A 23,816-nucleotide genomic window follows, 5' to 3' on the forward strand; every position below is an offset into this window, starting at 1 on the left:
GCACACAAAAATGACCAAATTTCTTTTTGCTCAACTTTATAAAAGTACCAACAAGAAATCATTGGCGACGAAAGTAAGCCATAACCAAGTCACCCTCATTGAAATTCACCTCTTTTCGATGTTTATCAGCAGTAGATTTGTACTTAGCATTAGCCTTATGGAGTTTTTCAAGGACTTGCAGTTGGATAGTCTTTATGTGGTCAAATGTTTCAAAACTTCAGCACTAGTTTTGTTAGGTAAAGGCAAGTAGTTTCTATCTAAAATGTGAGGAATAGGTTGTCCATAAATAATTTCAAAAGGAATTTTACTAGTGGAACGATTAACAAAATTATTGTAAGCAAATTCAGCTTGAGGCAAGACTAAATCCCATTGGGATGGTTTTCTCCAGCAACACACCTTAATAAATTTCCTAAGCTTCGATTGACAACTTCAGTTTGCCTATTAATTTGAGGATGATATGCACTATTAAATTGAAGAGTAGTCCCAACTTTTGCCCAAAGAGTTCTTAAAAATTGACTAAAAAATCTAGCGTCTCGATCAGAAGTTAAAGTACGAGGGATACCGTTAAGACGAACAATTTCTTTGAAAAACAGATCAGAAGAAGCATCATAAGTTTTTTTGCAAGGAATAAAATGAGCCATTTTGTTAAATCGATCTACCACCACAAAAACAAAATCTAACTTTCGAATATTAACAGTCAAACCCAAAATGAAATCCATAGAAATATCCTCCCAATGTTTGTTTGGAATAGGCAGAGGAGTATACAAGCCAGAATTTTGTGAAGTTCCCTTGAAAGCCTGACATATTCTACATTGTTTAACCAGCTTAGCAACGTGTTTTCTCATATGAGGCCAAAAATATTTTTCTTCAACTAAAGCAATTATTTTCCCTTGCCCAAAATGTCCACCCAAACCTCAACTATGCAATTCTTTCACAAGTTCTTTTCTTAAAGAATTTTTAGATATGCAAAGTAGATTGCCGGGTCGTGACATTAGCAATGTGTTTTCTCATATGAGGCCAAAAATATTTTTCTTCAACTAAAGCAATTATTTTCCCTTGCCCAAAATGTCCACCCAAACCTCCACTATGCAATTCTTTCGCAAGTTGTTCTCTTAAAGAATTTTTAGATATGCAAAGTCTACATCCTTTAAACAAAAAACCTTGATGTATAATAAACTGAGCAGAAAAATCAGTTCCAAAAGCAAGACAAGAATCCCAAATATTCTTAAAGTCAGAATCACTTGCATAAGTATCTTTCAAAAAATCAAAAGAAGTAACAGTCGGATAAACTGTTATCAATAAGTGAGATCTCCGACTTAAGGCATCTTATTCAAAACACCAGTTTTATGTTTGATATAAAAAGTATACTCTTGCAAAAATGAAACCCACTTGGCACGTATTTTATTCAAATTTTTTTGAGAGCCCAAAAAATAAAGTGCTTCATTATTAGTATTTAAAACAAATTCTCTTTGAATCAAATAACATATCCAGAATTTTAAAGCTTGAACAATAGCATAAAACTCCAAATCTTAAGTAGAATACTTTGATCTAGATTCATTCAGTTTCTCACTAAAGTAACATGTTTTCCTTCTTGACTAAGCACAACACCAATACTAATATGAGAAGCATCGCAATCAACTTCAAAAATGTTTTTAAAATTTGGCAAGCTAAGAATGGGAGCTTGACTCATTTTTGTTTTAATAACTTCAAAAGTTTTTTTAGCTTGAGGTGTTCACCTAAAAATCCCCTTTATAAGCAATCAGTAATAAGAGCAATCAGAGAACTGAAGTTCTTTATACATCTTCTATAGAAAGAAGCCAAGCCATGAAATCCTCTCACATCACTTATGTTTTTAAGAATGGGCCAATTTTGAATTGCTTTTATTTTTATCGGATCCACTTTTGTTCCCTCGGCAGAAACAATAAAACCCAAAAATGTCAAACTCGAAGTCATAAAAGAACATTTTTTCAGATTGATGAAAAGTTTTTATTCTCTTAGAATTTGCATCACTTGCCTAACATGATTTAAGTGATCAGCACGATGAATGCTATAAATCAAAATGTCGTCAAAATAAACCATAACAAACTTTCCAATAAGAGGTTTCAAAACATGATTCATAGTTCTCATAAAAGTACTCGGAGCATTTGAAAGTCAAAAAGGCATCACAATCCATTCATACAAATCCTCTTTAGTTTTAAAAGCAGTTTTCCATTCATCACCAGGACTATTCTTATTTGATGATACCCACTTCTTAAATCAATCTTAGAAAAGATTTTGGCACTACTTAGCATATCAAGCATGTCATCCAGTCTAGGAATTGGAAATCGATATTTAATGGTGATTTTATTTATTGCCCTACTATCCATACACATCCTCCATGTTTCATCTTTTTTTTGGTGTTAATAAATCAGGCACAACACAGGGACTTAAACTTTCTTGAATCAAACCATTTTTTAACAAATCAGTTACTTGCTTAAAAAGTTCAGCATGCTCAGTTGGACTCATTCTATAGTGAGGAAGGTTAGGCAAAGTAGCCCTAGGAATTAAATCAATATGATGTTGAATTTTTCGCATAGGAGGCAACCCAATTGGCAAATCATCAGGAGTTATATCAGAAAACTCATCAATTATTCTTTAGGAATATGAAAAGCAGGATCAGATTCTTGTCCCAAAACCAAATAAGCAACCTCAGAATATTTCAAATCTTTAGCATTTAAAAGTAATTCAGAAGAAGAAATTTTGGCAATCGTGTTTTTCTTAACAGGCAAATTCGGCACATTTTTTTGTGGATGAAGAATAAACTCCTTATTATTTTGCACTAAAGTATATGTGTTTTTCTCTCCATTGTGAACAGTTTTGTGGTCATATTGCCAAGGACGTCCTAACAAAATATGACAAACTTCAAGAGGCACAACATCACAAATAACTTGATCTTTGAAAGAACCCCCAATTGATAAATTAACAGTACATTGTTTAGTGATTGAAAGTTTGGAACCTCACCCCCATCTTTGAACCAAGAAATTTTATAGGATTTGGCAAGTGGTGTTGATTTTATATTAAGCTTATCAACCAGTTTTTTAGACACAATTTTCAGAACTCTCACTATCTATCATAAGAGTGCAAATTTTTTCTTCGATTGTGCAAGTTGTTTTGAATATGTTTCTTCTTAGTCATCTATCCTCTTTGTCAATTTTTGTTATTAAGACTTGTCGAATTATCAAAAACTCTTCACCTTCATCTCCTTCAACATCAACCTTTTCTATTTCATTGTCATTTTCAGATTTAGTTTCATTCACTTCTTCTTTCTCCAAATTTTCATCATTTTCAACGAGATTGTTTTTTGGTGGATTGTTTTTCCTACAAGTGGCAGAGAGATGACCATAAAGTCCGCATTTATAGCATGGTCCTATTAATCTAGGTTGATCAGTCGGCTTATCATCCATAATCCCTTTTCATTTATCAGTATTTTGATTTTCAAAAGTTTTAACTTTCACACCAGATATTCCCCCAGAAGTTTGAGACTTATATTTAACCCCGCCAGTTGATCGACGTTTATATGTTTCCACTATTTTATTGTGACCCCTTTCTCTTTGATGTTGCTTTTCCAATTTTAAAGCCATACGATAAGCCTCGTCAGTTTTAATGATATGATGCAAGTTAAGTTGATCTTGGATTGACCATTTTAAGCCATTGATGTATCTTGAAACAGTTTTTTTTTTTCAGATTCTTCTAAATCATTTATGGATTGAAGTTTGTAAAACATTTCGGTGTATTCTTCAATGGATTAATTTTCTTGTTTTAAGTTACTAAATTCTTGGAATATTTTTCGAGCATGATCAGTTGGCAAGAATTTTCCTTTCATTTTCTCTTTCATTCTTTCCCAGTTTTGGACTTTTTCTTTCCCTCTCCTAGGTCTATTATTTTGAAAGTTTTTCCCCCAGGTTAAGGCATGATCATAAAGTTTTAAGCTAGCAAAGCAAACTTTCCTATTATCAGGTATTTCTTTTCACTCAAAAAATTGATCAATCTTTTCTACCCATTCAAGAAATTGATCGGGATGTAGCTCACACTCAAAGTTAGGAACATCAATTTTAATTATGTAGTCCAAATTTCTTTGTTGCCTACGTTGATTTCTAGGAACCTCATTTTCACTTTCAGAAGTTTGAACATTAGGATTAGCATTAACGTTGTTAACATTCAAGTTCTTAATTGCTTTAGCCATGGTATTAATTTGTTGTTGCAAATTATTCAGTTGTTGCATAAGATTTTGTCAATCCCCCGGATTATTAGCCATTTTAGAAATTAGAAAAGACCCACCAAACAAAGCCAATAAAAATCAAACCAACCAAGGATGAGAACTTGCTCTGATACCAAACTTGATGTAAGCGCACTAAATAGAAAAGTCAAACAAGGAGAACGATGGGCAAAGTTACAAACTCGATTCAAATAGTAGCAATCATCTATAAGCATAAAAATCGACGAATAAACTAGAAGAGAGATCAAAAGAAACAAAAGAAAATTAAAACGTCGCTATCCTCAGAACAACTGGCAGAACGGTTTCCTCACATGCTTCGAAATGTAGGTTAAGTAAAATATGTGCTTAGGGCTAGCAAACCGATGGTCCACCACAGCAAGATAGTCCAAACGTCCAAACCAAACTCCTCCAGCAAATGCTCCCAAATCAACCAACAAACATCATCTCAGCTGAAGAAGAAGGATACAAATGGAGTGGAACTTGCATAGAGAAGAAAGAGGTAAGAAGCCTAGACGAAATAGAGGGGAGGAAGTAGTGGACAAAGCTCTCAAGCTTTTCCAAGAAGAGAAAACCCTTAGTTTTTTTTAGAGATAATGCTCAACAATTTTCAACAACCTTTCCCCACAAAAAACATCTTCAATATATAGGCAAGAGAGGAGAACACAACAGCCAAAGCACCACCCAATAAGCCAATAATATTAAGGGAAATGAAAGGCCAACAACCACAATAACAAATCCCAAACAGTGCAGCGAAACAGAGAAAGAAAATCCACGGAACCAAGCAAGAAACCGCAAAACCGAACAGCCCAGCAGGGAACTGCAAAACCGAACAGCCAACCACGGGAACCACAAAGGCATGGGAAAACCTCCCAGCACAGGAAACCAACAGCCATTCTCAGAAACCCAAGGGTCAGAACACGACAAATCACCTAGCTCAGGGGAATGAGAAGAAAAGGGGAGGAGAAAAGACAAGTCCACTCCAAAATGAATCCAAGGCTTATGAGCATACATTTTTAGATTAATGAGCTAGGTAGTTTAATAAATTTCCCCCAATAAATAAACTAAAACTTCAGCTCAACATTAATGAGCTAACAACTTAGAGAGAAAAACTCAAACCGAGAACCATAAGCCAACCTGAGAACCAGCAGCAGCCCAAGGACCCATATCAAGCTAGCAAACCAAAGGCCTGCCAAAGCCCAAGCACAACCTACCATGATCATTGGATGCTTTCCCATCATTGGATAGCTAAAGAAATTATAAAACTAAATTAAAAACTAATGTTCAATATTCGGAAATGAAAATACATAAATTATGATTGCATCACGTCCCGAGTACCTTCATGAGGATCATGAATCAAGTGATGTGCTCGTTTATGGAAAAGTTTGTCGTCGTCTACTTTGACGACATTCTTATTTACAGCCAGTCGGTTAGCCAACACTTGGACTACTTAAGACAAGTTTGTAAGGTATTAAGGAAGGAGCAACTGTATGCCAATCCTAAGAAATGTACCTTCCTTTTAGATCGCATCATCTTTTTGGGCTTCATACTTTCAGCCCAAGTGGTTTTTGTAGACCTCTAGAAGGTGAGAGCCATTATTGAATGGTCTGTCCCTCAGAACATCTGGGAAGTCCACAACTTCCACGGATTAGCCACCTTCTATAGGAGATTCATTCAAAGTTTTAGCACTATCGTATCTCCTATCACTGATTGTCTGAAGAAGGATGATTTCCACTGGACCCCGGCAGCCACCAGAGCTTTTGATGAGATTAAGAAAAAGATGGTGGAAGCCCCAGTGATGAGACTTCCTAATTTCTCCAAAGTCTTTGAAGTAACCTGCGACGCTTCGGGGGTCGAAATTGGAGGAGTCCTCTCCCAGGAAGGTCACCCAATAACCAATTTTAGTGAAATGCTAAATGACATTCGACAGCGTTATTCCACGTATGACAAAGAGTTTTACGCATTGATCCAATCTCTTTGTTATTGGCGACACTACTTGCTCCCGCAAGAGTTCGTCATTTTCTCGGATCACGAAGCTCTGTGTTATATCAACTCATAAATGAAATTAAATGCACACTACGGTCGTTGGGTAGAGGTACTTCAGGAGTATACTTATATCCTTAGACATAAGCAGGAGTTGAGAGCTGTTGATGCTCTCAGTCGTTTTATGATGACTACCACTGAGATGAGAGCTGAAGTCGTCGGATTTGACCAAATAAAGAGGGACTATTTGGAATGCCCCAACTTCAAGGAGATCTGCTCTCTCTTGTCCACAGGCCTTGTGGACAATTTCCTATTAGAGGATGATTATCTTTTCAAAGCCCAAAAGCTTTTCATTCCTAGCATCTCCCTTAGGGAATTTGTTGTCTGTGAACTCCACGCCGAAGGCCTCGCTGGGCACTTCGGTCGGGACAAAACTATTGAAGTCGTGTAGTACTGTTTTATTGGCCCACTTGAAGAGAGATCTTGCTCGGATGGTCAGAGGTGTCCCACCTGCCAACTGGCCAAGCAACGCAAAAAAAAATACGGGTTTGTACACTCCACTGCCTGTCCCTAGTTGTCTTTGGCAGGATGTTAGCATGGATTTTATCCTAGGCCTGCCCAAAACTATCCGAAGGAATGACGCCATTTGTATTGTTGTAGATCTATTTTCTAAAATGGCTCATTTCTTACCTTGCTCCAAAACGCCCGACGCATCTCACATTGCCAAACTCTATTTCAACGAGGTCGTCCGTTTACGTGGCTTACCCAAAACCATCGTTTCAGATTGGGATGTGAAATTCACTTGCTATTTTTGGAAAACCCCTTGGATGAAAATGGCCACTAAATTGCAATTTTCCACTGCCTTTCACCCACAGACTGATGGTCAGACCGAGGTAGTTAATAGGAGTTTGGGTAACTTGTTGCGATCTTTGGTTGTAGAGCAAATTAAGGACTGGGATTCCATTTTGCCTAATGCTGAGTTTGCTTATAGTAATTCTATAAACCGAACCATTGGCCTAAGTCATTCTGACATTGTATACGGGTTCAAACGTAGACAGCCGCTAGTCCTTATACCCATGTGTTCTAGGTATAGAATTTATGAGTCTGCATCATCATTTGCATCATATTTGCATGAACTTCATAAAAAAATTGCATGACAAATTGAAAAGAGCAATAATGATTACAAACTATATGCTGATTTGAAACGAAAATTTAAAACTTTTGAGGTTGGTAATTCCAAAAATGGTGCGGATTCGTTTGGAATGATTCCTGCAGGGAACAGTTAAGAAGCTGCATGCTAAGAACGCTGGACCATTCAAAATACTTAAGAAAATCAATGGTAATGCTTATGTAGTATATTTGCTTGCAATATTCAACATCAATCCCTCCTTTAACATAGAATATTTAGTTGCATATGAAGGCCTTGATTTTAACCCACCAAATCCACTCATACAGCATCCTTGTGTGACCCCTCCTTGTGAGAACCCAAACCTACCTCCACTACCAAATATACCTAAATCACCCATGGAAGAAAAAGTGGACTCGATCCTGAGTGATGATATCATCTCCACAAGGGAAGGTGGACGAAGGAGGTACTTGATCAGGTGGAAAGGAAAGCACGAATCAGAGGATACGTTGTTGGATCGCAAGGAGCTGCAACAGATTGACCCCGATGTATTAGAGATCTACGAGAGTACTAAAGACGCTTACTCGACGGAGTCGAGCTTTCTCCCACCCCGGGAGAATGATGGGGACAACAGATCGTGGAAAGTCTATCAGAGACGTTGCCGTCGATCTACCGCCACGATTGAGTCATTGTATTTCTAAGTTGTTTTATGTATTTTCTTATTTATGATGTCATATTGTATTTGCTTTATTAGTTTCTTGTTGTACCCTTTTATAAGAAAGCAAATACAATATGACATCATAAATAAGAAAATACATAAAACAACTCAGAAATATAATGACTCAATCGTGGCCGTAGATCAACAACCACGTCTCTGATAGACTTTCCACGATCTGATGTCCCCATCAAATACACTACCTTAGTGTGAATATGGTTGGCATACAACAAGCAAGGCTAGTGCCCTTGATCTCTGCTCCAAGTCTTTAATTCCCACTCGGCAGATTGCAGTTTTTTTATTATTATTATTTTTTATTCTTCCAATGGTATTGTTGGTAATGAAGTTTTGTTGTAACTCTTCCTACCACCAGTTTGCATATCTAGTTATTCTTTCATATTTATTTTGGGTTATCTGCATTCAAATGTTTTTATATTTGATGTTAAATATTATTGCTTTTCCAGTTATGTTTTATCCCTTCGACTTTGGTTAAATTCTTTCACCAATTTTCAGACAGTATTTTCTACATAGTTTTGGCTTTCAACAAGTGTTATGGGTTATCTATTGCCAAAGCCTAGCCTGAAAATTGCATATATTCTTTAAATTCTTGTTTATGGTTCTGACAATATGAAACCCTTGCATTCCACAAAGAGCCATCCGTTTCATGCTGCTGGAAATGAGCGGTCCATGTTAATTTTCCTAATATAGTACTTGAATATAACTATTCAAATTGAAGTAAACTTAAATGTTCTGTTTCATTTCATTAATAGACACATTTTCTGATTTACAGATTTAAACCAGCAAAGGATTGTTGAAGAAGGAGGGTTAGATGCTCTTCTCTTGCTTCTTGAGTCATCTAAAGACGAGACAATTCAGCGACTCACAGCTGGTGCTATTGCTAATCTGGCAATGAATGGTAACAGATGGACAAGATATAATCCGTATTGGCTTTTCTACTAATTTGGAGATTTCTTTCTGAATATAATTTAACTTTTATGAGCTAGTTTTAGCCGCAATCTTTCCCAAGTCAAGAATTTTCGATCATAAATTTCTAGCTCTCATAGCCTTTATTTCATTAATTTTTTTCCTGCATTTGACATTTACCTGATATTCATATTTTATTCTTCAAAAAAAAAAAAAAACACACGCTCACATTCGTATTGAACCGGTGATATTCTCACTCAATACCCAGATGATGGTGGTCATGTATCAGAGGCATTATCTCTTACAAAGTGCATATGCATTGTTACTTTTAGAATGCGAGCTATTGATTATCTCCTACCTTTTATATCCATTTGTGAACATTTCAATGTGGTCTCAAGGGAATTTTATGAAAGCTTGCTCAATTGACTTGCTTTAATTACTACAAGCATTCTTAATTAGTAATTTGTCACTTTCAACTACTATTTGTGGTTGGCTTTTTGAATAATCTTCTCTAATAATTCTATTTAAAGTTTCATAAGCAATGAGATTTGATAACTTCTTGGTATGTTCAAGTCTTACCAACCTCATTTTTTTATTATATTTCACTTTACCATTGGCTCCTTTAACCTCCTTCCTATTAATTGTTTATGCTAAACCTTCTCAATCTATTTTAACCTACTTTCCATATTAACCCACAATCTCCGGTATTTCCATTTTTAAATTATCTTTGATTCCTTTTGTAATTTATTTGACATCAGTTTTATATTTTCATTTTTGCTTCATCTGATTTCCAAAATTTTATGATTTCCAAAATTTTCCCAAGTCAGGTTAAGTTTGGAAGTCTTAGTTTAAATTAACACTTGTCCTTTTATTTATTTTCTTTAATTTTGTTGCTGTAGTAAATTTTGTTCTTTGTTTTAACTAGAATCCTTTGTGCAATTTATAGCTTTACTTTCTATTGATATGTGGTCAATTTAATCCTAGAGTATATCACACTTTTCTAATAATTAATGCATTGATTATGCAAAATTGATCCAAAATAATATCCTAAGGACTAAATTTAGATCAGTTTTATATAGTCGAGTGGCAAAATAAGGTTCAATTTTATATCATAATTTTGGTACTTTTTCATATTAATTATGTATACTTGAGGGACTATTTTGGAGAAATGTGATATTTTCATATTTAATTGGCCGCATCCAATAGTTTGGTTTGATTTGGAATTGTCTTATAATATATTGTAAGGTCAAGATGCCTAAATATGTAGATTTTGGCACTTCTTTTCCACCAAAATTGCATATCATACAATCATCATTCTACTTGTTCTTTGACATTCTTTTATCAGATTTAATTGAGAATTTTATTCTTAATAGGACACAATGGAGAAAAATGATTCATGTAGTTGACCTCACATAGTAAGATAAAAGCTTGATGTTATTCGTGTTGCATCTAACTTCACATTCTTGCACAGTAGCACTTTTCTTCATGGTCATGAATCAAGGTATTCTTGACTAGCATATTTAGTTTCAATGCGTTCATTACAAATTTAAAAGTTGAAGTTTTTTTAATTTTTTGGGGCTTCCCTCCAATGGTTCTCAAAAGCTTATCACCCAATGCTTTTTCAATGCTTATTACAAATTTCAACGCATTTATCGGTTTCTACTTACAGATTTATGTTTAGAAATTCATTCCAATTATTTTAGTTTTCTTGAAAAAATACAAGTTGGCGATCTCATCACAAATGAAACCAGTTCTGCATGCATTATGGATGCCTTCCTGGTACTTTCCAAAATGGATTTAGTTGATCTAGAAATATATCTTTAATGTCAGTACATTCATTCTTGGTCCAATTAACTCCTATGAGAATTCATGTCTGCAGTTTGATCATTGCTTCAAAATATTATTTTCCGTATATCTAAATCTTTTAGTTTCTTATTTACTAACAAAAACCCCATATCAAACAAACATTCCAGTGAAAACTGAATTTTTGGAAAGGAAATCTTTCTGATTTTGTTGCATTATATAACATCATGATTGTAATTATCATAATGGTGCTTGTGGACAAAATTAAGTGAGGATAGTGAACAAGAATGATGCAAAAGAATTGCAAAAGCACTAAAAGCAAAAGAGATCTGTTGTGATTAATAAAGTATATGATATATTGACCCAAAAATGTGGAGTTGGCTCTAAAAATGCCACATTATGTTAAGGGTTTAAGTACAAATGCTATACTTATTGTGATTTGAAGAGTTATGTGGATAATACAGTAGTTTGATTAGCAAATCTATTCAAAGGATTTGAAGGCTAAGGAAGTCAAATGATTGGAGAAGTATTTTGGTATAAATATTTAAGATGAAAGTTTTTTAAGGTTATGACTAACTATGGAGGAAATAAACTTATTCGTCATATAATGAAATTATTAGGGAGAGTCTTTGTATAGCGTATCGTTGTTTAGCTCTATCAATGGTTCTCCTATGATAACCTTCCACATAAGCATCGACAGAATACGTCATCTTCAACCAATGCTAACATCTTGGTGAAAACACCACAATGCTTTTCATGGTTGAACATAATACCATAAACAATAATACATAGACCTAATTTACATTTATCTTCCTATGTAGTTATCAATTAACCTTTTGTTATGGTCTTCTCCTTAAAACTGTTTTTAGGAGGTTCATCAATGCACCAACCAGGTTATCATAGCAAATTCTTCAATTCCAAATCTATCGTTCTTACCCCTAGTAATGAACAACTGGGCTTTAAAAATTCATGCCCAGGCTTTGTTGAGAGAGTTTTGTGTTCCGGGTCAAATTTTTATAGGCTGTTGGGGTTACAGATAAGACACTGTCTAGTGATTTACCCCTTAGTTTGCTAGGACTTTAAGATATGGTTTCAAGTTTCCTATTGTTGCAACACCCTATTATTAATTACTCCTCTTGATGATAAGAGATAACTTTCGATTTAGGTTAGTTGTTAGAAGGTGAATGTGTAGTGTATAATAGAAACAATTTGATTTTAGATTGAGAAAATACACCACGCTTACCTTATAGCATATTGGAAGGGGGTATGAGGATGAATCTGATCAAGATCCTTTGATTCCGTTATCTCTGATTGTTATGTAACATAATATATTTAATCTAGAGTTGACCCAACTTGACTGAATAATCCTTACGGACAGCCATGAGTTTTGTCGTCCAATGAAACTTTTATGGGGTAAATGTTTGTCTAAGAGATAAATTCAAGTTGACCTTTGCTGACAGAGAGCTTTTTGCTGTATCAAGTGTACTGTATGATTCCCCCATTTAACGAATTGAAGTTAGTAGAGTATTTCTTGGCTTTGGGTGTGATCGTAATTTATATCACACACTACGACAACCCTTTTCGATCTACATGCGGCAAACATAAGTATGTGTTACAAACCTTTTGCATATCATAATTTCTAAATGGGAAGGATTTAAAAACTTAAAACAATTCACTTTAACACAATAATTTTGTAAAGTTTTTTCATTTATTTAACTACAATGCTTCTAATACACATCATGTTTTTTTTATTCCTTTGAATTTTCATAATTAACAATATCATTGTCAGGTCCCAAGTCCTAGATAAGAAAAGTGGAGGGTTACGTTAAGTAGTCGAGAGCCAGCATAAAACTTGTGGAATAATCATGACATGAATCCTTTAATACATTGTGTTAATGCTGCAACGTCTCTGGAAACGACGTGTTGTATGGCCTGAATATAGTGAGAAAAGTGCAAGGGTCAGTGCTCTAGCTCTCAATGTAGTGTTAAATAGACAAGGGTTCCCACATCATGGACGGATGTGGGTAAAGAAGTTTGTCCATGAAATTAGAATTATGATAAGATCTTGGAATGTAGGTTCCCTTACAGGCAAATTAATAGAATAAATTGATATTATGATTTATAAGAAGATAAATATTCAATGCATTCAGGAAATTAAATAGGATTGAGAGAAGGCTAAGTAGATTGATTGTTTAGGATTTAAAATTTAGTTTTCTGATAAGTGTCGTACTAGAAATGATGTATGTGTGATCATAGATAAGAGTTTAAAAAATAATGCAATAAAAGAGCCACTAAAATTTTAAACAAATCATTCAAATATCTTTCTTCCGGTGCGCCACATCTACGGTACACATTTTCACCTCTTCTATTCATTTTGATTATAGTAAATTTTGCTTGAAAACGTTAGAGCAACTAAAGCAACAACTCAGTGAGTAAAACATGGTTTTAAATTACAGTAACTTAAGACAATTGGAACAATATGCATGATCCCTTTTTCATTTCACATCTTAAAATAATTATATTTAATCATATCATTTCATCAAGACTTTCAATATTTTACATAAATTATATATATATATTCATATTTTTCTCATTTATCATAAATAATACATAAATCACAGGAGTCACAGTCTAATTTAGTACCAATGATTGTACTGCTTTTTCTGATGAGGACATCGGAGATCAACGGCTACGATCTTGAGTTATTTATTTATATGTTTTATGTACTAGTTTATTTTATATTGTTGTTTTTCCCTTTATACTCATACGGGTGGTCATATAGTATTGTAGTCGAAGGGCATTTTAGTCTTTTATTTCTTTTCTTTTCATGAGGCCTATTTATAGGCCAGTTGTTTTGTTTTTTTGGGATGATGATTGATATGAAAAAACAATTCAGCTTTTGCTTTTGGATCTCTTTGTGAGTTCTAGATATAGTGGTGAAGCCTAGGAGAGGCTCAATTGAAGTACCCAACAGCCCCTGCGGGTGAGCTCTTGGTTTTTCCTCTATCTCTTCTTCTTCTTCCCTAATTTTCACCACCCGAGCACCCCTCCTTCCTCCCCACCCGACGGCCCATCACCATCTCTCCTCCTTGTGTCAACACCACCACCAAACCACATTTTCACCTGCCGGTCCAAGGCCCCTTCCCCTCCACCCGTTCGATTTTCCCCCTTTCCCCTCCTTGCCGCCGGTCCAATCCAAAATCCCCATCATTGTGATGATTTCCCCCATCATAAGTGCCTTCCTAAATTAAATCAAGCAAAAATGGAAATGATTCGAATTATTTGAAATTCAAATTTCGAATTTCAAATACTTTCCTTATTTGGAATTCCAAATTAGGAAATTGAATAAGTCTCAATCTAATTTGAATTTCAATTAGATTGGATATGGTAATTCCTTTCCTAATTTACATAGCTTATTTTGGAAGCTATTAAATCCCTCCACAAAATCTCCCCTCACCCTCTTTGCATTTGAAATCAAAATATCAAATTTAATCCTCTCCAAATCCCTCATGGATTTTGAATTTCAAAATTCAAATCCCCCTTAATTACTTTCCTAAAATATCTTTCTATTAATATGGAAACTTGTTGATTTGAATTCAAACTTATTTGAATTTCAAATTAACCCATATTAATGAATCCTATTTTTGGAAACCCATTCAATCTCTCAAATCTGGAATTAATTCAGATTTAATCATATAATTAAATTGATTGCATGGGGACCACATACATCGAACCTAAACGCTTTCCCATCCTTCTCTACATCGCCGGCCGCCCTTTCCCATGCTTTCTCTCTCCAATTTTCATTAATTGTTCTCTATTAATACTCCCTCATTATCTCCCACAATTCCTCCCTCACACTTTATTCCTTTCAATGAGAGTTTGAATTCAAAATTCAAATTCTTTTCCTCCGAATTCACCTAATCTGAAATTAAGTTCAGATTTACTAAAACTTCATCTCCCCTTCTCTAACCGTATACGTCTCGCCCTAGCTCTCAAAATTAATTCTAGAGGAGGAGAGAGCTGCAAGGGAACTCCTAATCCCTTACACCACTCCATTCCCTCCAACTGATCACGAAAACCTGATGTATTTCCTGAACGAGATTGCTGTCCAGAATTCCGCATGTTGGTAAACTGCTGTCCAGCAGATTTCTGCAGTTCCGCACTAGCTGGCCAGCCCTAGAATTCAACCCATTGCTATCCAGACTTCTCTTGGCTGCTGTTTCGCATTTCAAGCACCTGAAACTTGCTGTTTAGCAGATTTGGAACATGTTTTATTGCTGTCCAGTCCGCTAGAAGGTTTTCAAACACTGTTCGGACATTCCAGACCGCTGAACACACCTTCAGGAAGGTTCTTGAAAGCCTCCTCTTCCTCCAAGTCTTCCTACAATCGCGGGAACTACGTATTTTCTGATTATTTGGGTAAACTCCCCTCCAATTCTCTTATATCCTTAGTTTACTCATCAAATATAGTTTTAATGTGATTTATGACGATCATGTCAATTATTCTCCGCTAAAGCTTAGTGTTTAGTAGAAATGTGTGATGGTCATTTCATAGTACTAATCTTATTGTTAGCATAGGGATTTATTGTTGAAATCATTCATGTATGCAACGTTAGATAAACTTGATTGTTTTCTGATCTTAACTTTCACGCACGTGATTCGGCCTAAGCTTATTTTATCGCTCTTAGTGTTTTCTTTTGTCGTTAGAAAATTCATTGTGAAGATATAATTATTATGGCTTCTAACATTTAAGCGTGCAAACTCTTTAAGTAATTCAACTTTGCATGATCGTTCCACATCATTTTCATATTCATTTCCTTTACTTTTCCATTAACTTGCATGGATATGTTGCGTCTCCAACCAGTACTATAAGGGGGTGTGCTCCATCTGTCAACATGCACATGCAAGCATACTATATAAAACATATCATTTACTTTTTCCATATCATTTATGTTAGAAAATAAGAGGTTTGAGAAGGAAAACGCTTAGTTTTATTCCATGATTTTTTCCCTATTTATAAATCTATACAAGATATCTTAATATATAAACAAATAATTACAGAACTACTCTAATATAATCCTTCCTAAATCAGCTACCCGAATATGGAAGGTATTCTGTCTTCAGTCATGCACCCCAAAGATTGACCACTGTAGCCATTGGATTTGTTTGCGTTTTAATGGTTGGATTTTAACACTCCCCCTCAAGCTTTGGAATGCATATATGTCATTCCCAACTTGGTAATTAGTCGCAAAAAATAGAGTTATCAAGTTCCTTGGTGCACTATAGAGCCCTCCATTTGGTCAAAACTTTGGGGGAAATTAGGATCATGGAATTCCACAACCATGACATAATCATGGAGTTTGCTTCATCCCATGTCTCAAAATTAGGATCTCCTCTTTTTGGTCCTCCTCCAAGGAGGTGATATATTTTTCCTTTTCCTTTTAAGTAGGTCTTCATAAATTGAGGCCACTTTAAGTGATTCTTCCCATTTAGGCGATTGGAAGGTTGTATGCTTTGGAGGTCACCTCGTTCGTGGCGTATCATAGAATCTTCTATTTGATCACAGCTTTGGGATGAATTTTCTTCAAACATTTGCAATAAGTAGTAATAAAGACTACTTTTAAAGGCCTATTTTTATGCACTTTTATCGGCAATGAAGGTTGTTTTAATTATATCAGCAATAAATGCTTATATTAAAAAAATTTGGTTTTGATTAGGTTTTGAACCTAATCGCAATCAGGTCGCCTACCTAATTGCTTGTTCGAATCTATCTGGTCGGACCACGTAAATAGGAGGCTTCGGCTTCTTTTCGCGTGAGCTGGGGCCTAAAGAGGTCCCGCTAGATCCTAGTTTCGCAAGGATTCGGTCGTCCTACGAGCTTCTCCGACCGTCCCTCCCACAAAGCTTCGTCTTCCGTGAGCTTCTGCGGGCTTCGTCCGTCCGTGAGCTTCTGGCTGGCAGTGTTGGCAAGGCTCCGCCTCTCCTCTTCTCCTTCTTTTCTTCCTCCGTTCCTGGTTCCATAGTTCGGCTTCTTTCGCGAGTCTTCACGCGTCTAGTGGCGTCATACAGAAGTCCTTTCTCCGCCTCTTGCTTGCGTACGCACAAGGAACCGAAAGGAAAGCTCTTCAGCGGCAATGAAGGCAGCCCTATTTTCTTCATCGATTCGGCAATAGGAGCGGCAATGAAGGCCGGCTTCCTTTTACAAGAAATGGCGACAGATCGTGGCTCTGATACCATGTTAGAAAATAAGAGGGTTGAGAAGGAAAAAACTTAGTTTTATTCCATGATTTTTTCCTTATTTATAGATTTATACGAGATATCTTAATATAGAAACAAATAATTACAGAATAACTCTAATATAATTCTTCCTAACACAATCTTTTTTGGTGAATGGGGAAAGTAAAAGTGATTTCGATCACACTGGAGGCATTTCAAACCAAATTCTTCCAACGTCGTATTAGTTGACCACCATTCTCATCATATTTGATCGAATCGGTCGTGAGATACATATTTAGGTCAATAAATGCTCTCCAACAAATTTGACGCATGGCTTGTATAGACCATGCATGATTCATATTGGTTGATTATGTGGATCTTTAAATGCCTATTTTGGATGGACGCTAAGAGTTTGACTTTGCTGCTCTTCAAAAGTGTGCTTGGCTGTTATGCTTTGAGTTCTTTGCTGACCTTAAGAAGTATTCACGAATGTCAGTGTAAGAAGTGAATTGCATTTTAGCTTGTGCTCTTTCAAAAATTATGTATTAGTTAATGTTGCATCTTGTCTTGAAAATTTGTTTTACCCTGGTGATTCCCTTTGAATAGAAATGAGTCTGACTCTAAGGGTTGGGTGCAGAGATTGAATTTCTTTTGTTTTGGCTATGATAGTTTGTTAAGCTTATAAAGGTTGTCAAGAGTTGATGTTTTATGCTTGATGGACTTAGTGATGATGATAACATCATTCATTTTTTTTTTTAATTTTGCAATTTGAATTTCCTTCTGTCATACCTTTCTTTTTTAATGGGATGGATGAAGGAATTGACGCATATTGTCTTTGTTGACTTATCAAGTAAGATGAGTATTTCCTTTGTCTATGTTTTATACTTTGGCTGACCTGGTGAAGGTCTATTTTTAGCTTTTTTTGAGATTTGGGATTTATTTTGTTCTATGCTTTGTGTGGTGGGCTTAATGTAGGTATTAACCTGAATTCTCTACATTGAATTATTAGAAAATGTGCATACCTTTTATCCTATGCTTTCTGTTTCAGCATAATAGTGAAGAATGCATGTCGGTCCCAGTCCCTGGGGCTTATATTAAGTCATTAGTGGAGAGTTGTCGGTCCAATACTTGATGCTTTGGTGGACTTATTTACAACAACTTTTCCTTAGTTCAGTTGGGGCTTTGCACCAACTTTGGGATAACTTTTTCGATCTTGTACTTCATATTTCGTTGGATTTATTAAAAAAAAAAAGAAATTCCTTTTCTCTTTGCTTTACACTTTTTGCAGACTTACTGAAGAAATCATGGATTTTAACTTTGCTAATAACACCAAATTGGCGCCTCTTTTGAGTAAGGATATTTTTTTAAATGTTAGATTAACTCTTTAACCAATTGCTCCTTGATTTTATTGCAAATAAAAAAAAATACTGTAGTAGAGGCGTTATCTTCTTGCAAAGGCAGGGGCATACGTTATTAAAAAAACGAAAACCAGCTTCTAGGTCAGTTTTGAGTTATTTGTCATTTTTGAAGTGGTAAACTAAACTGATTTTAGGCTTTATTGGTGATATTTATGCTTTCAGCGTTGTTTTTTTAACTTTTTATAAGCTTTCCTATGCAGTTGGATATGTTTTTTTTTTTTTGACCTAATCCTATTGCTTGTATATTTAGTATCTATAAATTAGTTGCAATTTCGTTTTAAATCTAGAACACCTTGTAGTTTCCCTTATAACAATGTTCTTAATCCTTAGTTTCATTGTTTTGGCCTGTAGTACATCATTTCATTAGATATATTGTTGATTTTTCATGTATATTTTGTTTGCTTTGCAGGGCTTAATCAAGATCTGATTATTTGTAAAGGGGGAGCTCGTCTTTTAACAAATATGGCCTCTCAGTCTGATGATCCACAAACACTTCGGATGGTTGCTGGAGCAATAGCAAATTTATGCGGAAATGGTAAAAGATAGATATTGCACATAATATATCTTTTACAAGTGCAGTATATTAGTAATAGATTTTTGTCAAGAAATAATTAATGCAAGTATAGACAAAATTTTCTTTGAATAACTAAGATAAGGCCAATGATGGTGATTATGAATAATAAATGAACATCTTTTCTGTAAAGAAACTTGGATGTTAAAATAATGTCATCATGTGCAGGAAATACTAATTTTTTTGTCAGTATTCTCTGCTGAAGTGAATTCCAAATTTTGTTAGATGTCATAAATCTCCAAATAATATGATATGCTAAACGGTAAAACAGTATAGTATACCAAAATGTAAATCTCCAATGATGGTGCTGTTTTTTTGTATGAAAAATTACAGTGATATGGAAGTATGTTGGTTGCAGAAGGGACTCTCTGCGAATATCTTAGTTAAAAAAAACTACTGTTTCAATCAATCCTTGAAGGTTTTGGTAAAATTTGAGGTGCCTGAGATAAACACTACTATAAGTAGAGCAAATCAGTTTGAGATGAGAGTAGGGTTGTTTGAAATTCCTTATGCGATTCAATTCGGGCAGCTAGTTGGAGGATGCATTAGATAAAGGTGGGCGATGTATCAGAAAGAAGGAATTTTATAATCGGTGTACATGTAGTCCTAACTAACTAACCATGTTTACATAGCATAAAAAGTGCTACTTAATATCATTTAAACAAGGATGAGAAGTTTTTCTTCATAGAAATAACTGAAATTGCATTTTAATCAATAGGTAATTATCTTAGTAATCATGTAACTTTTGAGCCGAAATTCTAATGTATTTTTTCATGAAGTCAATATTTGACAATATCAGTGTTCGACTGCAAATGTGAAATATCAGTGGTCAAATGCAAACGTGAAATAGTTGTCTGAAATTCTGTTTCTCTTCAATGCGAGCAAAATAAGTTGATTAAACATAAATCTCAGCCTACCTGAAGCTTCTACTAGCGGAACAGTCTTAAATAATGCATTCTGATTTGGAAATCAAAGTAAAGATATGGGTGGGAGGAGAATGGGTAAGGATTGAGGGGAGTGAATTCATGCTTATAATGGCTGATAAGGATGTAGAAACAAGTGTAAAATATTTTTTGGGGAGGAAATGGATAAGTTACTTAAAACGGAGAAAATTGTTCATGAATTTTTGTACATTATGGTTGAAGTCTTAAGCAGGACAGAGATAAAGAAGGTCCGTTGAATCAACGACTGAGCACTGCTCCTGAGCACGAGGCGAGAAAGACCCAAACATGCCCCATAGACAAGAGTAGGGTGCAATAGTGTTGAATGAGCGTGCCAAGTTTGTTGCATTAGGAGGAATTTTGAATGAGGATGCATGGGCACCCAATGTGTTATGCCCCACATTGAACTTTACCAATCGACGTTGGTCGCAACAGAGGAATTCATATAATTCATCTTATATTTTTTATAATTCATCAAATCCGCATAGAATGTTCATGAAAGACATCAAAACATTTATCAACAAGCGGAAGCATTCCAAACATTTCATTGATACTTTATAACTATAATGCAAATCATATTTTGATTTAAAATAAGCAGGAAATATCATACATGTATAAAAAAAGACTGTACATATCAAATGTTTTTTATTTCAAAATATATAATAACAAAATATGATTATTCATGTATGACTAAATTGTGAGCGCACATTTACAATAGGAAGAAAATTTATGTTACATATCACACTTTAATTCCAAGGCAACCGTACATTCATAGGTCTAAAAGTTGTGACCTAAATTAGAAAATTTGCTGATCTTATCACCGCAATCATTTGCCACTTCAATTCGGATACCCAAATTCCTTAATTTGACAATTCATATAAATTTCTTACCGAACAATATACATATAGCCTAATTTATTCCAGTATGACTTAACCTCTAGATTCCCTTTCCTTATACACAGTTTAAGTTTTCAAAAATTTCCCCTCCTTGTATATTGCTTGAAGCCTAAATAAAAATTGGATACACTAGAAACTTCATCCAAAAGAAGTATATACACAAAATACTAAATTGTCTTATATTTTTTCTCTTTCGGTTTCTCTTCTTCCTTAATATCATCCTATCTTATTTCTCCTATACCCTTGTCCAACTCCCGACGCCAGTTCTCCCAGCCTCCTTGCCCGAGCTCCAGCCTGTGTAGGGAAATGTGAGGAGTTTGGCAGCAGGGAAAGATTAAGGCTTCGTTTGGGACGATTTTCTTTCAAGCAACTTTCTTGTAAAAAATTAAAAAAATTGGTACTAAAAAGACGTTTTAAGATGCATAACGAAAGATGTCCCAAACGAAGCCTAAATGATCTCAAGTGAAGCAGTTTTTTTACCTAATTACCCTCTGAACCTGTCAATGCCTGCCCATTAAGTGCCTATGCTGAAATTTGAGAACCCTGCTACAAGATATTTATGAGTGAACAGTGAATTGAATTAAAATGTTGGGAAAGTAATTCCAAATGGAATTAATTTCATAACTTCTGCTCTTTTGCAATTCGACATATGCTTTTCTATACCAGTTGATACATTTGATGAGTATAATACAATGGAGTTCTTTTTGAGAAGTTTTGTGAACATTGCTATTTGGTGTATGATTGAATTGGGGCAATTTGGCACTTTACCTTAGGCAAAAATTGGGTATTACACCATTTCTGTGAGCATCGAACCATGAGAGTGGATGCAGAGCAAGAGTGAGGGTTTTGTTACACACTGAGGTGATAGCTTGAATCTTGATTTTGGATTGGTGTCCGGATTAATTAAAAGTGCTAGCATTCAGGTACATAGTTGTAAGGAAAATAAAATTTTATTGTTTTTAATTGTGTTACTCGGTGATGGTATAGCCTTATAAAATTCAGCAGATTGAATATGTTAGGCAGACTGATAATAGATGGATAAATCATTTGTGGCAGTTAATTTATTTGTAGGAACTTTTTCTTCTGCTTAAGTTTTTGAAAACCAATTATGGTTTTTATACGGTACATGTGCTTAGAAAACTTTTGCATGCACACCTTTTTGTCTTCTTGAGCATATTGAATGTCCAAGATTCCCAAGATCTCTTTGTGAGTTCTTGAGGAGGAAGGATCTCTTTGTGAGTTCCGACGTTCCCAAGATCTCTTTGTGAGTTCTTGAGAAGGAAATGATCTCTTTGTGAGTTCCGAGATTCACAAGATCTCTTTGTGAGTTCTTGAGGATGAAATACTTAAGGTTTGTAGCTCCCTATATTTTCCATTTTTTTTCTCTTATTTCTCCTGGCATTTGTTTTTCCCTTCCCCATCTCCCTACACCCGTCGGCTCCACCTCCCCAAATTCCCCACCCGCCGGCACCCAAACTTCCCCACCCGTCGTCCCCTAGGCACCACCACAATCACCGGCCCCCTTTCCCCCCATAGCTCCCAAAATCTGAATTCAATTCCATCATAAAATCTTTCCTAATTTAGCCCACCAATTTATGAGGAGATTTAAAATTCAAAATTCAAAGATTTGAATTTAAATCCTCTCTTAAATGAGTCCCCTCTAATTTAGGAGAGGTTCTCAATCAACATAAATCTGAAATTAATTTTCAGATTTATGTCCCCAATCACCTTAATTGCTTGGGCATTACTTTCCTTATTGGGTTTAACCTCAATATGAAAGTTCTGGAAATCTAAATTCTTTATGTTTGAATTGAAATATTTTTCCTAATCTGCCACGGTCTATTTTAGGAAGGTTATTTGAATCAAAGCTATTTGAAATTCACGTAGACTATGAATAAATATTCTTCCCTCATTTAAGTATCTTGATTAGTCAAGCTTTGAATTCTCCCTCCCTTTGCCCTAGACCCCATTCAAGCCATCGTCCCCTCTATAGTTTCCCAAGCCCTAAACACCCACATCTCTCGATCCAGAACTCTTCTCTCCACTACCTGCTAATCTACAAGGTGCAGTCTAGATTTTCTGGGCAAAGAGATCTACTGTCCGGAGCTCCCAGTACAAGGAATCCAGCCGCCCCCTGCCCTAAGCCCCTTCAGGAGCTGTCCAGAATTTCTCTTTACAACAAATAATCTTGCTGTCCAGAACTTTGTTGCCAATTACATTGCTATCCAGCTCGTCGGAACAGCCCAATTTGCTTTCCAGAAATTTTCAAAGGTTCAAACTGTTGTCTTGGGTTTCTAGTGACTGTCCTAGAGGACGTCAACCACAAGAAGTGACTAACCGACCTCCGGAAGGTCTTCAAATCGCTGCCCTGAAGTTTCAGGCCCATACCCGTTCTACATCAGAATGACTTATATAGCTTGTAGTTCAACGTGTGAATGTAATGATTTTATTTCAGACAACATAGTAAAAGCTTGTCATCAACATAATTGTTTCAGTAGCTGCCTAAATTTTTATCAGTTATTTACTTGATATTTATTCATTTTTATGAACTAAAATTAGAAGATGCAAAAGCATGCTTGATGTTGTAGTTCGTTTATTAGTGAGAACTAAAAATTCCATAAATTTTCTATCTTCGTAAAGGTTAATTCAGACTTGGAACTAAAATTTACAATATATGAAAAAATAAAGAACTGTATTAAAATGTTTTATTTCTTTTATGTTTTCTATTTACAGAAAGGTTACACATGTTGCTGAAAGAAGATGGTGGCATTAAAGCACTATTGGCTATGGTCAGATCTAGGCATAACAATGTCATATCTCAAGTTGCTCGAGGAATTGCAAACTTTGCAAAATGTGAATCTCGCAGTATTAATCAAGGTTAGTCTCTCTTTCATCTTGTCGAATCTTTTTTACAGTATGATTACACCAATCCCTCTAGTTGATGTACCTATTTTTATTTGAACTCATATAT

General features: G+C 35.3%; 1 protein-coding gene across 7 annotated transcripts in view; it reads left to right on the forward strand.

Annotated features, from left to right (window-relative positions):
• The window catches only part of LOC110113260 (kinesin-like protein KIN-UA), an 85,662-nt gene that overhangs the window by 56,685 nt on the left and 5,161 nt on the right, over positions 1 to 23,816 (forward strand). For 6 of the 7 annotated variants that reach the window (XM_020845779.2, XM_028701071.1, XM_028701070.1 and 3 more), the window contains 3 exons: positions 8,867 to 8,992; positions 18,847 to 18,972; positions 23,579 to 23,722. In XM_020845779.2, coding sequence (XP_020701438.1) covers positions 8,867 to 8,992; positions 18,847 to 18,972; positions 23,579 to 23,722 — 396 coding nt within the window. Of the gene's footprint in view, positions 1 to 8,866; positions 9,018 to 18,846; positions 18,973 to 23,578; positions 23,723 to 23,816 lie in introns of those variants that run through there. The other variant, XM_020845795.2, reaches the window with a different exon arrangement.

The sequence above is a fragment of the Dendrobium catenatum genome, unplaced genomic scaffold (assembly GCF_001605985.2).
Source record: "Dendrobium catenatum unplaced genomic scaffold, ASM160598v2 fragScaff_scaffold_1638, whole genome shotgun sequence".
NCBI lineage: Eukaryota > Viridiplantae > Streptophyta > Magnoliopsida > Asparagales > Orchidaceae > Dendrobium > Dendrobium catenatum.